The sequence below is a fragment of the Aquarana catesbeiana genome, linkage group LG13 (assembly GCF_042186555.1).
Source record: "Aquarana catesbeiana isolate 2022-GZ linkage group LG13, ASM4218655v1, whole genome shotgun sequence".
NCBI lineage: Eukaryota > Metazoa > Chordata > Amphibia > Anura > Ranidae > Aquarana > Aquarana catesbeiana.
In genome coordinates this window covers 45,449,045-45,465,088 of record NC_133336.1, presented here as the reverse complement: position 1 = coordinate 45,465,088, position 16,044 = coordinate 45,449,045, and the positions used below count along the sequence as shown (strand labels likewise).

The 16,044-nt window shown below is 45.4% G+C and overlaps 2 protein-coding genes across 3 annotated transcripts in view; one reads left to right on the top strand and one right to left on the bottom strand.

Annotated features, from left to right (window-relative positions):
- The window catches only part of DMAC2L (distal membrane arm assembly component 2 like), a 35,749-nt gene extending 23,375 nt beyond the window's left edge, over positions 1-12,374 (bottom strand). Inside the window, exon 1 of one of the 2 annotated variants that reach the window (XM_073608636.1) lies at positions 12,279-12,374. The gene's annotated coding sequence lies outside the window, so the exon portion shown is untranslated. Of the gene's footprint in view, positions 1-12,242 lie in introns of both variants that reach the window. The other variant, XM_073608637.1, reaches the window with a different exon arrangement.
- A 119-nt stretch (positions 12,375-12,493) lies between these two features.
- L2HGDH (L-2-hydroxyglutarate dehydrogenase) overlaps positions 12,494-16,044 on the top strand; it is a 35,553-nt gene continuing 32,002 nt past the window's right edge. Inside the window, exon 1 of the mRNA XM_073608634.1 lies at positions 12,494-12,681. Within this exon, the coding sequence (XP_073464735.1) occupies positions 12,596-12,681 (86 nt within the window). The 5' untranslated portion in view covers positions 12,494-12,595. The remainder of the gene's footprint in view (positions 12,682-16,044) is intronic.

Sequence of the window (16,044 nt, the reverse complement as noted above, 5' to 3'; positions counted from 1 at the left end):
TTTTGAAGAAAAGCAAACGCGTGTGAACAGGACTGTAAGGTAACCATTTTATTTAGTGACAGGAGCTTTGATTGGCATTCAGAGTGCTTTAAAAAAGCATGCCCAATGCCACATTTTAAAGCAAGTGTAAACCAGCCCTTACTGATCAAGGGCTCAATTTGTGGGATTTCTCCTTCTTTTCCCAGTGACAACATACAGGAAGTGAAGAAAAAATCTCCAATAGGGACGCAGACAACAATAAAAAGCTGCCTGGGGATCTAGACTTTATTTCTCAATGTGTTACCGTGTTACATCGTTTTTCAGTTCTTTTAATCACAGAGGCTCAGCATCACATGGGTAGCACACAAATGTAGCCTGCTTAAAAACACCAATTCATCAAGACTGACATCCACCCATCAAGACATTTTGATATTCACATAACTCTTCCTAATAGCCAGCCCACTGCTTGCATCAGGATTGGGAGCTCGAGAGGGAAGTACTGCGGCGTGGCATTGTGATGTATTCAGGAAGCTATGTACACCACCCTGCTGACCCTTCTCACCATGATCTCCCTGCATTGCATAGAGAAACGCAGAAATGCAAAAAAGTGTCTAAAATAAAGAATGTAATGAAAATATAAATAGAAAGGAGAAAGGTTTTATTTAAATTTAATTGTTGATGGGGAGGGGTGAGGAGGGGTTAGGAGTAACCATGGAAGGTAAAATATAAGCAGATTTGTGTCCAAACAATACAGGACAATTCCCAACAAAGAATCACCTGTCTGGTTACGGTGTCTCAATATAAAGAAAATATAAAATTAGCCAAACGCTGACATCTAGTGGCCATTACAATAGCTGCACATAGGGCTAGCCAAAGATATTACCACTATATTACCAAAAGTATTGAGACGCTTACCTTTACAGGGACATGAACTTTAATGGCATCTCAGTCTAATGCTGGCCATACACTATACGAAAGATTGTTCAAACTCATTTTCCAAAAAACAACCATTCGGCCATGAGAGCAAACAATGGTGCCATCATGTAATGATAAACAGTGGACATAACTTAATCAAATTTTTTGTTTGTTTTTTCACATGTACCTAGTGCAAACAGTTTGGACGGGAAATACATTAACCACTACCCGCCCCGTCTATAGCAGAATGAAGGCCGGGAAGTGGTTCAGTTATCCTGACTAGGCGTCATTTGATGTCCAGCAGAATAACAAGTCAGCGCGCACCCGGTGGTGTGTCTGACTGAGGCCCTTTACCACACGATCAGCTGTGACCAAATCACAGCTGATCACAGCGTGAACCAGGAAATGCCGGTAATCGGCTTTCCTCGGTTCACGCTGACAGGGAGAGCCGTTCGGCAGCTCTTCAGTCAGAGGGGGGCTGTGCAGTGATAATCAGCACATTGATTATCAGCGCAGCCCCCATCGGAGGTGCCCACTACAATGCCAATCAGTGCCCACCCAAATCACCAATCAGTGGCCATCAGTAACGCCTGTCAGTGCCCTTCACAGATGCCAATCAGTGCCCATCAGTGATGCCTGTCAGTACCTCATCAGTGTTGTCTATCAGTGCCATCTATTAGTGCCCATTAGTGCCACCCATCAGTGCCCATTAATTCTACATATTAGTGCCTCATCAGTGCCACCTCATCAGTGCCCATTAGTGAAGGAGAAAACTAAATTTTATAACAGAAACAAACAAAAAAAATATTTTTTTTTCAAAAATTTCGGTCTTTTTTATAGTTTAACAAAAAATAAAAACCCCCAGTGGTTCTGGCGGACCAGTTCGGTGTAAAAGCCCGGTCGTGTGTACACAGCATTATATATACACTGTAGGCGGTCGGCAAGTGGTTTTTAAAGATGAACTCCAGACACAAAAACATAGGTTGACATTCTATTCCCAAATAACCAGAAAGGATATAAATCCACTTTGTGTGCACCAAATGCCTTTGAAACCCAGATATTACCTAAAAAACTATTTTTCTGGTTATTTTGCTTGTCCAAGGAACAACAAATCACAAATGTACCTAGATGGTTTGTAGCTGCATTGGATAATGCAGAGTTACTGAAGCTGCCTATTCTGTAAAATCCTTCAAATGCTGCAAAAAGTAAATTGCTCAGTTACTGAGATACAAAACTCTGCAGTCCATTCACTACAAATGTGAAGATTGCAGCATTCCAGTAACACGTTAAAACACGCAATACCACAAATCATTGCTCTTGGCGGAGTTCCTGTTTATTTACCTTGCTCCGATGCAGGCGCAGGCCTAAAACTCCTACAGCTCCCTGGGTTCCTTGACACACCCGCAGAAGATACATTCTCTGCTTCCCTCCCTCAGAAGTTCAGAGAAGCCATACAAGATAAGGCAGAGGTAGCTGGGCAAGTGATCTGCAGCCAGGCAAGAGGCCCTCCACTGTCAGAACTGGAATGCGGGCCAGAGCCTAATAGCACTCAGCTTCTCCAGAAGACCCAGCTATTGTTGGGAGTCCTTTCTTGTGCTCCAGTTCCATTGGGAAGGCACTTTGTACTGAGACCTGGGATCCCTGCAGCTGTTCACCTGTGTTACCAGAGCTGCTCTGGGCTTCACTGTGAGAGATGCTGATTATAGGGATAAGTAGTTTTATTGAACTAGTGTTATAGAGTGTTAAAGAAACTAGGCAATGCAGCCATGTTACCCTGACTGGTTCACAGAGATATTGCTCTGAAGAGTTCATGTTTGCGCAGCTTTAATAATCAGTTTATGGATTATTCTGCAGCGTATGCATGCTCATTGCTGTTCTGACCCTGTTTTGCATTATTGATTATCACTTTGCATCTGTTTAATTAACTGCAAGATATATAGTCACTCTCTTCTGATCATTCATCCAATTACTCATCCTATTACATGTGTAACTGTGGGGACTTAAGCGGGAATCAGCAAAGAGTGGTGCAAGCATAAGCTTACGCCAGTCTTCTCAGCATAAAAAAAATAAAAAAAAATAAAAATGGAACAGATACTACTGCTAACAAAAGGGGCGCAAGCCCCTTCGGAGCGATCAGTTCTCTCTTCTGCCATGTCTGAACAGAGAGCTGAAACAGCCATGTCACATACCTCCCAACATTTTGAGATGGGAATGAGGGACACCTACTAGCAAATGTATGTGGCCATAGGACACACCCCCTGCCACACACCCCTTAAAAGGAGAATTAACCCAAAAACAAAAAGTTAATTAAATCCACAAGGGTTTTTTTTACCACTACTAATCCTTTATATTGGCTTTTAACAACTTCCCAACTGGCGCACGCTGATGTACGTCGGCAGAATCGCACGGCTGGGCAAATGGGCGTACCTGTAAGTCCCATTTGAATTCCCCGCCGTGCCATTGCATGCACGCCGCCCGGGAGCTCCATGAGTCGGGTCGCAGGTCCCATGGACTCGATCGTCGCGGGGATACCCGCGACCGCCTCACGGAGAGGACGAACAGGGAGATGCTGATGTAAACAAGCATCTCCCTATTCTGCCTAGTGACAGTGTCACTGATCTCTGCTCCCTGTCATCAGGAGCAGAGATCAGTGATGTGTCACAGCTAGCCCATCCCCTCCTACAGTCAGTAATCACTCCCTAGTACTGACTTAACCCCTCCCCGCCCCCTAGTGATTAACCCCTTCACTGCCAGTGTCATTTACACAAGAATCAGTGCATTTTTATAGCACTGATTGCTGTATAAATGACAATGGTTCAAAATAGTGTAAAAAATGTCCAATGTATCCGCCATAATGTCGCAGTCACAATAAAAATCTCTGATCGCCGCCATTACTAGTAAAAAAAAAAAATTCATAATAAAAATGCCATAAAACAATCCCCTATTTTGTAAACGCTATAACTTTTGTGCAAACCAATCTATAATTGCTTATTGCAATTTTTTTTACCAAAAATATGTATCGGCCTAAACTGAGGAAATAAAAATGTTTTTTTAATTATTTTTGGGGGATATTTATTACAGCAAAATTTTTTTCTAAATTGTCGCTTTTTTTTTGTTTATAGCGCAAAAAATAAAAACCGCAGAGGTGATCAAATACCACCAAAAGAAAGCTCTATTTGTGGGAAAAAAAGGACGTCAATTTTGTTTGGGAGCCACGTCGCACAACTGCGCATTTGTCAGTTAAAGCGACGCAGTGCCGAATCGCAAAAAGTACTCTGGTCAGGAAGGGGGTAAATTCTTCCGGGGCTGAAGCGGTTAAAGGGGTTGTAAAGGAAATTTTTTTTTGTTTTTTTAAATAACAAACATGTTATAATTACCTCCATTGTGCAGCTCGTTTTGCACAGAGTGGCCCCGAACCTGGTCTTCTGGGGTCCCTCGGCGGCTGTCTCAGCTCCTACCCGCAAGAACTAAACACCTTCATGTGAGCTCTCTCGCATGGTGGTGAGTTCTTGCGGGCGCGCTCCCATGATACAGCCGGCGGCTATAGCCGCTCACTGTATCATTCGGCCCCGCCCCCCCCCCCCCGGCGCGCCACGTTATTGGATGTGATTGACAGCAGCGCGAGCCAATGGCTGCGCTGCTTTCAATCCATCCACTCTAGCCAATCAACGGCCAGGCTGAGCAGCGAAGAGGACATCGGGGGCGAGCGCAGCAGGTTTAGGGGCTCAGGTAAGTAAAACGGGGGGGGGGGGGGGGGGGGGGGGGTTAGGGCTGGTATTGTTCAATGTTTTTTCACCTTAATGCATAGGATGCATTAAGGTGAAATAACGCCAATATTTACAACCCCTTTAACATTTACAAATGCAGCAATTTTGAATTTGGATGAAAGGTTTAGCACTTGGAAACACTTTTTGAAAGAAAACAAGTGCATTTTATATACAACTATATGGATCAGACCAAAATGAGGGACAAATGAGGAGGAATGAGGGACAGAGATTAGCTGGGAGCTATGGTGTTAACCCTGCAGGCTCTTTTTGGACATCCAAAATTGCTGTAGTCCCTCTGTGAATTGGGGGGTAGATCCGCACTAGTTCATATTTCACAAGCAGATCTCTCTGCATACACGTGACTACGTGGCTCCTGACAGTTTTCTGCACCATTGTAATGGCACAGAACGCTTAGTTAATTCCCCAGTTAGTCTCCACTGTAAGCATATACTGTACATATAGGAGTACAATTAAAGACAGTACTAAACTCTGAGTTTCCAAGATCACTGCATTCTAACCAATCAGGGAAACATAACTTTTTAAGTGGACCTGCCTCCTGCATCATTGCACCCAGAGCATACTGTACATGCATGCCCGCTCTGTCTCCTCCCTACTTTCACCCTGACCATACCATGCATTTATGCCTACTCTGCCTCCTTGGTATGAGACCACAATGTGCATCCGCTGTATCTGCCTCTTGCATCCTCACACCCAGACAATACTGTGCATGTGTGTCAGCTCTACCTGCCACCTGCATTGTTGCACCCAGACCATACTGTGCATGCATGCCCTCTCTGTCTCCTGCGGCCATGCACCCAGACCATACTAAACATGCTTGCCCACTCTACCTTCTGCGTTCCTGCACCTAAAACATACTGCGCATGCATGTCCACTCTATCTGCCTCCTTTGCGCCATTACCATAATGTGTGCATATGCCCACTCTATCTACCTCCTGCGTCCCTGCCCCTAGACTACACTGTGCATGCATTACTACTTTATCTACTTCCTGCTCCTTTGCTCTCAGCCATACTGAGTATGTATCCCACTCTGTCTCCTTGCACCCAGGCGATACTGTGCATGCGTGTCCACTCTACCTGCGTTCTGCATTATTGCACCCCAGACCATACTGTTCATGCATGTATGCCCGCTCTGTCTTTTGTGGCCATGCGCCTAGACCGTACTGGACATGGTTACCCACTCTATCTACCATCTGCATTATTGCACATAAACCATAATGTGCATGCAAGTCCACTCTGCCTCCTTTGCACACTGACCATAATGTGCATGTATGCCCATTCTATCTGCCTCCTTGCACACAGACAATACTGTGCATGCATGTCCACTCTTCCTGACTCCTGCATTGTTGCACCCAGACAACACCGTGCATGCATGCCCGCTCTATCGGTCTCCTGCGGGCACGCACCCAGACTATATTGAACATGCTTACCCGCTCTACCTTCTGTGTTCTCGCACCCAAACCATACTGTTCATGCATGCATGCCCGCTCTGCCTCTTGCAGCCATGCGCCTAGACATGGTTACCCACTCTATCTACCTTCTGCATTCTTGCACCTAAAGCATACTGTGCATGTATAAATGATAGTGTTGTGCTGTGTAAGTGCAAATATGTGCCAGAGAACTAATTGAAATAACAAGTGAAGATTACCATTGGCAAAACTTGCTTAAACAAACGACTGAACAAAGTGATTAAAATAATGACTGATAATAAAACACATGCCATAAAACAAGCCAATATAAAACAGGTGAAAGTCCAGTGTGCACAAACAGTGAGAAAGGCTGCAATTAACATAAATAATAATAGTCCAACGATTGAACGATGTGATCCAAAATGTATTATACTGTAACAGTTAAAGCGATTTTCCACACAGATAATGAATCCCTCCACCATGAAACAGCAAAACAACCAGTGTCTGTCCAATCTTCAATTAGTGGAACCTCTGTGTGCGCGCAAGCCCCTCACCTTACTGCCGTAAGGTATACAGCATGAATTAAATCACAGGTAGTAGTCTTCAAATGTTCCCTCTCGGTCAAATGAATGAACCTTCTTTCGATCGTGGTCTCGCTATGCGGGGTTTAGATATATAGAGAGAAAACAGCCCATAGCGTGATCCCATATAGGAGGATTTGTTTGCGACAAACGAAAATAAATAAACTTATTTTATTTTAAAAAATAACAAATGGCAACAATCCACGAGCGCCGAGCAAGTATGCTTCTGCCCAATCCTGGTGGTGTCTGATATTCAGATCCCTTCACTAGTAATCTTGGTATATAGAGTTTAAGCATATAACAGAAAGATGCCCATAGCATAATCCCGTTGGGAGAATTTATTCTAACAAACAAGGTAAAATAGAACTCACTTTTTAAAAGTGAGACCGCTATATCGGTCTCCTGCGGGCACGCACCCAGACTATACTGAACATGCTTACTCGCTCTACATTCTGCGTTCTTGCACCTAAACCATACTGTGCATGCCCCCTCTGCCTCATTTGCACCCTGACCATAATATGCAGGGCTGCGGTTAGACATCACGGGGCCCCGTACGGCCTACCTGGCAGGGCCCCCCCCAATAAATCAAGACCATGTCTGTGTCTCTCCCTGCAGCAGCTGAAAGCCGGCAGGGGGAGGAGAAACTGTCTTTCAGCTGCTGCAGTGAGCCGCACAGGGCATCCTTCTCTAACTGCCCCTCCACCCGACCACACTAATTCCCCCTGCTGTTGGGCCCCCCTGTGTGCCCGGGCCCCCTACAGGAGGACTGGCGGTCCCCCCCTATCAGCGGCCCTGATAAGCATGTATGTCCACTTTATCTACCTCCAGCGTCCCTGCTCTCTTTTGCTCCCTCGCCATACTGAGTAAGTATCTCTCGCTCTCTGCCTCCTTCCACCCAGACTATACTATGCATGCATACCCGCTCTGTCTGCCCCCTTGCTCCCCAACCATACTGCGTATGTATTTCCTTATATCTACCGCTTTGCAAGCCTACCCAACTCTTCATTGTCCCTGCCAGGAGAGCACAGCAGGTTGGCCCCAGGGAGACTTAGCATAACAGCTATTTTATGCAGCTATACCATGGGCATAGACTGTTTGAAGATTGTTCTGCAGAGACAAAGGGGAAAGGGGGGGGGGGCTGCAAATTCAATCTGGTAATGATGACTTTTAATCAGGGCATTTTTTCCCCTTTTCTTAGAGGACTGATGCAGGTCACCCCTTGTCTCCACCCCAGATCACCATCCCTTGGTTCCACCCCCTACCCACCTCCCAGTCCCACACTCTTAGAGAATACAGAACCAGGTACCGTTTTGTGGTGCAAAGTCATTTTTATGGAATTTGTTAAGAACAATAAAGGCAGTAAAGTAGGTTCCCTGCTGCCAGCAATAGATACCCCCCCAGCAACAATAGATCCTCAGTGACAATAGACCCTCCTCCTAACAACAACAGTCTCCCCTCTACTAACAGATCCTCCTCTCAGCAATAAACACCCCCCCCCAGCAAAAATGAACCCCCTGCAACAAAATACCACCCCAGCAACAACAGATCTCCCGGCGGTCAGTATCAATAGACCTCTCCCTTAAAGCGAAGCTCCACCCAAAAGGGGAAGCTCTGCTAGTTCATACCCTCCCCAGCCACAGTTGGCACTTTTTTTGGGGGGGTACCTGGTTTTGACACGTACCCGCTTCCACTTTTGGGTAAGATCGCTGCATGGCCACTATCTCAAATATACCGGGCACTCCTGCCATCCATTCAGGTTGGATTGGATGGGCTGTGGGACCTGTGGCGGGTGGAGGTGCAGGAGCTGGGCAGCGAAGACTGGGAAGACATATGGGACTACCCACTACAACCACTAGTTGCAACTAGGGACAAGTTAATACAATTTAAAATCCTGCACAGAATATACTATACGCCCCAACGCCTCCATCGCATATACCCAACCTCATCGGCTGCTTGCTGGAGATGCTCTGGCATCCCTGCTGGTTTCCTACATATATTCTGGGATTGCCCACAGGTTCAGGAATATTGGAAGGAGGTAACCCAATCTAGCCACAGATTGACTACTATACCTATTCCTCTGACAATTAGGATCTGTCTCCTGTCCTTGCAACATCCGGCTCTGAGGGATGAGAGGTCCTACAGGAATAGATATATCCTGTCACTATCCTACCATGTAGAAACTGGGTACTAGTTATGTTGTTAGTAATTTTAATTATAGTTTTATAGTTAGATATGTTTAGATTTCAGATACACGGAGAGTTGTACGCTGTTATGCACATGGCTATGTGCACCAATTGGCCGGGGTATGCCCCAAGGGCCCTGTTTTGTACCTTCACAGTGAAATTTTTCAATAAGAAGAATAAAAAAAAAAAAAAAAAAAAAAGAAGGATCGCCGCATTGGGGTTCTACGGGATATCTGGCCCCTCCTACTTCCCACTCTCTGCCTTCTGGGACCTGTGTGTGTGTCCCAGAAGATGACGGGACCATTCAAAAAGTGCAGCGCAGCTCATGCATGTGCAGCAGGAAACTGGCTGTGAAGCCTGAAAGTGGTTGTAAATCCAGGTTTTTTTTATCTTAATGCATTAAGATAACAACCTTCTGTGTGCAGCAGCCCCCCCCCCCCCAATACTTACCTATCTCGATCCAGCGATGTTGCACGAAAGACTCGGCTGTACAGGGCTCTCCCTCCAGATTGGCTGAGACAGAAGCGGGGTGCCATTGGCTCCCGCTGCTGTCAATCAAACTCAGTGAGCCAATGAGGAGAAAAAGGCGATGGAGCCAGGCCACAGCTCTGTGTCTGAATGGACACACGGAGCTGCAGCTTGGGTGCCCCCATAGCAAGCTGTTTGTTGTGGGGGCACTCAGCAGGAGGGAGGGGGACAGAAGAAATAGAGGGACCCAAGAAGAGACGGATTGGGGCTGCTCTGTGCAAAACCATTACACAGGTAAGTATAACATGTTTGTAATTAAAAAAAAAAAAAAAAAAAAAAGACTTATTATCACTTGCAGGCTTCAGTGCCGCTTTCCCTTAATTGCAAGGCGAATCGGATTAGGGTGCCGACATCGCGGGATCCCTGGACAGGTGAGTGTCCTTATATTTATGTGTTTATTAAAAGTCAGCAGCTACAAAAAGTGTATCTGCTGAATTTTAACCACTTAAGGACCGGAAGGATTTGCCCCCTTAATGACCAGGCAATTTTTTGCGATACGGCACTGCGTCGCTTTAACTGACAATTGCGCGGTCGTGCGACTCTGCACCCAAACAAAATCGATGTCCTTTTTTTCCCACAAATAGAGCTTTCATTTGGTGGCATTTGATGACCTCCGCGGTTTTTATTTTTTGCGCTATAAACAAAAAAAAAAGTGACAATTTTGAAAACAAAAACAATATTTTTTACTTTTTGCTATAATAAATATCCAAAAAAAAAAATTCATTGGTTTAGGCCAATATGTATTCTTCTGCATATTTTTGGTAAAAAAAAAAAAAGAATCGCAATAAGTGTATATTGATTGGACTATAGCGTCTACAAAATAGGGGGATAGATTTATGGCGTTTTTTATTATTTCTTTTTTTTTACTAGTAATGGTGGTGATCGGCGAATTTTAGCTTGACTGTGACACTGCGGTGGACAGATCGGACACTTTTGGCACTTTTTTGGGACCATTGACATTTATACAGCAATCATAGCTAAAAATAGCCACCGATTACTGTATAAATGTCACTGGCAGGGAAGGGGTTTACACTAGGGGGCGATCAAGGGGTTAACTGTGTTCCCTGGGAGGGGTTTCCAACTGTGGGAGGGGTTTCCAACTGTGGGAGGGGGGGAGACTAATGACGGCGGCTGGACGCGAGCGATTAATAAACACACACTCACCTGTCCCAGGATCCAACGATGCGGTCGTGCGAAGCCTCGGTTCTCTCCCCCGCCGCAGGCATCACTAGTGTGGGCACCCGGCTGTGACAGCTTGCATTCACAGGCGGGTGCGCATTGCGCATGCACGAGTCGCGTCCTGCATGGCCGGCCAATCTTCTGGGACCTGTGACGCATCCCAGAAGATTGCAGGGAGGGAGGGGCCACCTGTCAAAACTAGATACCCCTCCCCCCCCCCAAAAAAAATGATATGCCAAAAGTGGCATGTCAGGAGTTCTTAAAGCAGAAGTTCCACTTTTGAGTGGAACTCCGCTTTAAGGAAAGGAAAAAAAAAAAAGAAAGAAAAAAGGAAGAAAAAAGGAAGAAAAAAGAAAAAGAAAAAAGAAAAAAGAAAAAAGAAAAAAGAAAAAAAAAGAAGAAAGAAGAACCTTTTTTATAAAAAAAAAAAAAAAAAATTCTTTCAGCAGCTTAGTAGATGCCCCCTGCGTATTCTTATGTTGTAGCGCAGTGTTAATTTCGACGTCTAATTCCAATTTCTAACATGCCATTTTAGTTTTAGTCGTATTTTAGTCCTCTGAATTGTTTTAGTCGTATTTTACTCAACTTAAATAGTATTACATTACTTTACCAGGTCCCAGGGCAGGTGCGATAAGTCAGTATCTTTTCCACAGCCGCTGAATCTGAATTACTCACTGCATGTCTCAGGCTGTCCCTGGCCAGTAAGGAGGAGCTCTGGCGTGTTCGCACGCTCCATGTGTAGAGCCCGCCAGGAAGTCGGCGCTGCGCTAATCACAGGCAGTGAGACATTTCCCGATGTGCAGCTGCAGAGATCGGGAAATGTCTCACTGCTGTGATTAGCGCAGCGCTGTGCCGACTTCCTGGCGGGCTCTGCACATGGAGCGTGCGAACACGCCAGAGCTCATCCTTACTGGCCAGATGAAGAGACAGAGCTACTCTGCGTCTGGTGGTAAACAGATGTTGATGCGGTGTAACCGGGACTGCGGGCAGGTTCGTGGATGCTTCCTGCCGTCAGTTACACTTGCGCTCGTCATGCCCGATGAATCGTATGGGCGCTGATGTGTTGCGGGCAGTGAGAGATGATGTCATCGTCTCTGCTCCCAGCCGCACATCGCTCCCACGTTTAAGTGGCCCGGCTGCAAGGGCGGAAGAGTGGTGACGGGCGAGCGGAGAGAGGTGATGTCATCTCTGCTCGTCTCTCCTTCACCTCCAATGCGCCCGCCGCAGCCGCGACCCGCAGAGACTCGGGGCTATGGGCTCCACATTCGGGGCTCCAATCTCGATAGCCACGCCCTGGCGACGCCTATGCCCTGCAGCACACTATTGCTACAGTATACATCAGGGGTAGGCAACCAGTAGCCCTCCATGTTGTGGAACTACATTTCCCATGAGGCATTGCAAGGCTGGCAGTTATAATTACACCCAGAGGCATGATGGGACTTGTAGTTCTGCAACAGCTGGAGGGCCCCCCAGGTTGCCTACCCCTGGCATACATTGAGAGCTGGAGGTGCTGTACACAGCAGAGATGTATGTACAGTGCACAGCATCATCAACATTGTTATACAACGTGTCAGTAATGGAAGGATTGTGAGGAGGACAGACAGGGGAACGTGACACAAACACAAGGATATCATATTGTATAAAGAAATAATAATTATATATAACAAACGCCAAAGTGATTACCAAGTACACATGCAGCTCCCACAATAACACGCTCACCTCTAGCAGCCACTGTCTATATTCTGTACAACGCCCCGCCCTTCTACCTTCCTTACAAAACGCCCATTGGCTGAGATAGTTACCCCGGTGCCATACAATTGGTTGGAGACTCTCCGCCCCCTTCTTATTATTGGTCGCGCAGTCTAACTCTGTGTGTACTTCCTCTTATTGACCACGTGGGCTGTGTTTTTTTTTTTTTTTGCAGGGCTGCGCGCGATTGGCTGTGGAGTAGAGGAGCACTGTGATTGGCTGGTGGCTGCCCTGGTAGACCTAGGGAGCTGTGTGACTCTGGTGATAGGGGGGCGGAGGTCGGAGAAATGTCCGGGCTGTGCTGTGCGAGGGCTGGCGGGGCCCTCCTGCGGAGGAGCTCCGGGCTGGGCGGCCACACGGTCCGGGCTCTCAGGTAAGGCGGACGGAGCTGCTGGTAGGGATTTATACGGTGAGTGCAGGTCACTCTTTGGACTGCAGTACCCGTGGAGGGCGCTGGGGGCAGTATAGTAAACACGGGTTGCTGTCACTAAATGTATCTATTATATGTTAATAGACCAGCGAGTGGGGAGGAGCACGTGACTGCAGTATCCATAGCAACCAGGGAGCGTGTTGTCACTGCTGGCTACTGTCATCTGAATTCTGATTGTTGTCACTGCAGATTTATATATTTTTTTTTCTTGTGATAGAAATAGGAATAAAATATTTATTTCTCAACCAGGGCAATTTTTTTTTCTCACACACAGGTTATAACATCCCAAATTTAACTGTCTTAATTTAGGTTTACACCCATATCACTTAGAATAGTGCCAAAGATGAATGGACTAACAGATTAACCATAGTACTAATAATCTTACCTATAAGATTGCACGTTGGAAATGAAAAGATTGAATATGAATAATATCTCAGGTCTGATGCTTGGCTTGCGTTATGTATATATCTATATGCTTTTTTCTTTTTCTTTCTTTTGTGTTTAAAGTTCCTTTTATAACCTCATCACATGTCACATTTGCAAAATACCATGTATCCTGTAACCTTCTATATTCATACAATAAACTTTTTTATTGTGGAAAAAAAAATTATTGCTACAAAATTACACAAAAAAAAAATAAATAAATTAAGGCCTGAAGATTAAATAAAACACCCAAAACTTTATGTATTTTCTGAAAACCAGACACCCTCCTAGAGAATAAAATGGTGTTTTTTTTTTTCAAGTCATGTGATATTATCGCAATGGTTTACAAAAAGCAAAATTTCAGTAAAAAATACACTGATCGTTAATTTTCGGGGCACATAAATGTAATGTATTACTCTTCCCCCCCCTTCTTTCTTTTTTTTTATATAACAAACTTCATACCTCCCTCCTCCTGTGGAAGGGTTTTGCACAAGAGTGGCTCTGATCCTCCTTTTCTGGGGTCCCCCGCCGGCGCTCCTGGCTTCTCTACTTCATGGAGTGCCCTCACAGAGAGCTGCATTCCATAGGAGCACCCATGAGGGCACGCTCCTGAGTCCTGCTGCTGCGTCCAATGACACAGACAGCAGGACTCGGCTCCCTTGTCACTGTTTTTGAGATGGCAGCAGGAGCCAATGGCTCCCGCTGCTATCAATCTATCCAATGAGGACCCGGGACAGCAGCTGGACCTGTTGGGCTCGTGCTCATCATTGCTGGAATGATCGGGGTCAGGTGAGAAAAAGGGGGGGGGGGGGGGAGCTGCAGCACAGTTGGTTTTTCACCTTGATGCATAGAACGCATTAGGGTGAAAAACCTTTGAGACTTTACAACTCCTTTAACCGTGAATAATGGACCAGAAATGATTGATCTCACTCCAGCGGGCACGGCGATCTGTAACATGTAGCACAATCAACGTTTTCATGCGTCGGTACCCACCACACATGCATTTACTTTCGTATGTTTGTGTGTATGCCTGAGCCACAAAGGAAGTGCTACAACCCCAAAATCCCATAAGGATAGACAGGATGACTAAGGCCTACGTAGGAGGCTGAAACGCATACATTTTTAGGAATTGATTCCCTTTTTATGGTTTGATGTATTAAAGTGTTACTAAACCCACAACAGTATAATCAGCCTGTATATGCAGAAAAGCATGCTTGTTCTACTCACTGTACCTAATGGGTTAATTCTCTGCATTGTGTAAAAAAGGCTGTTTGATTTTGTCTTCTCTGATCCTCCCCTTTTTCCACTGTCCCCAATCCATCTCCTGATAAGACAGAGTCTTTGGAGCCAGGCTGCATATGCTCAGTTTGGTGTGTATTGCTAGAGAGTTTTTTCTTTTTTTCTTGGGAGGGTGCATGTGATCAGCAGAGGGTCAGGGGTCCTGGATCCTGATAGGGTCAGCTCAGTGCAGTATGAAAACTCCTCCTACAAGCTTTAACCAGACACTGATAGAAATCACAAGACTGCTACAGTTGTGCTCATAAGTCTACATACCCTGGCAGAATTTATGACTTCTTGGCCATTTTTCAGAGAATATGAATGATAACACAAAAACATTTTTCACTCATGGTTAGTGTTTGGCTGATGCCATTTATTATCAATCAACTGTCTTTACTCTTTTTAAATCATTATGACAACAGAAACTACGCAAATGATCCTGATCAAAAGTTTACATACCCTGGTGATTTTGGCCTGATAACATGCACACAAGTTGACCCAAAGGGGTTTGACTGGCCATTAAAGGTAACCATCCTCACCTGTGATCTGTTTGCTTGTAATTAGTGTATTGTGTATAAAAGGACAATGAGTTTTTGGACTCCTGACAGACCCTTGCATCTTTCATCCAGTGCTGCACTGAGGTTTCTGGATTCTGAGTCATGGGGTAAGCAGAAGAATTGTCAAAGGATCTGCGGCAAAAGGTAGTTGAACTGTATAAAACAGGAAAGGGATATAAAAAGGTATCCAATGAACTGAGAATGCCAGTCAGCAGTGTTCAAACTCTAATCAAGAAGTGGAAAATGAGGGGTTCTGTTGAAACCAAAACACGGTCAGGTAGACCAACTAACATTTCAGCCACAACTGCCAGGAAAATTGTTTGGGATGCAAAGAAAATCCCACAAATAACTTCAGGTGAAATACAGGACTCTCTGAAAACATGTGGTGTGGCTGTTTCAAGATGTACAATAAGGAGGCGCTTGAAGAAAGATGGGCTGCATGGTCAAGTCACCAGAAGAAAACCATTACTACGCAAATGCCACAAAGTATCCCGCTTACAATACGCCAAACAGCACAGAGACAAGCCTCAAGCCTTCTGGCACAAAGTGTCCAGAAACCATGAAATCAGACAGAGACAGAAGTAAAGTTAAATCACACTTGTTTAATAATAAAAGTAAAAAGAACAAACAGCCAAAGTTCAGTAACCGGAATGGATAGTCAGCCAAGCCAGAAGTTAGGGATCAACGTAGTGGAACACCCAGCAGGATCTGGAGCCAGAAGGGATGTCGGCAAAGCAAATTTTGACCAGGACCGCAGGAGCTGAGTAACTGTGGAGCGATAGGAGCTGGCAATTAGCTGAAAGCTGAGCGGCCAGCTCAGAGAAGGAAGGACTGAGCCATTTGGAGTGATAAGACCAAAATTGAGCTTTTTGGCCACAACCATAAACGCTACATTTGGAGAGGAGTCAACAAGGCCTATGATGAAAGGTACACCATTCCCACTGTGAAACACGGAGGTGGATCGCTGATGTTTTGGGGACGTGTGAGCTACAAAAGGAACAAGAAATTTGGTCAAAATTGATGGCAAAATGAATGTAGTTTTACCAAA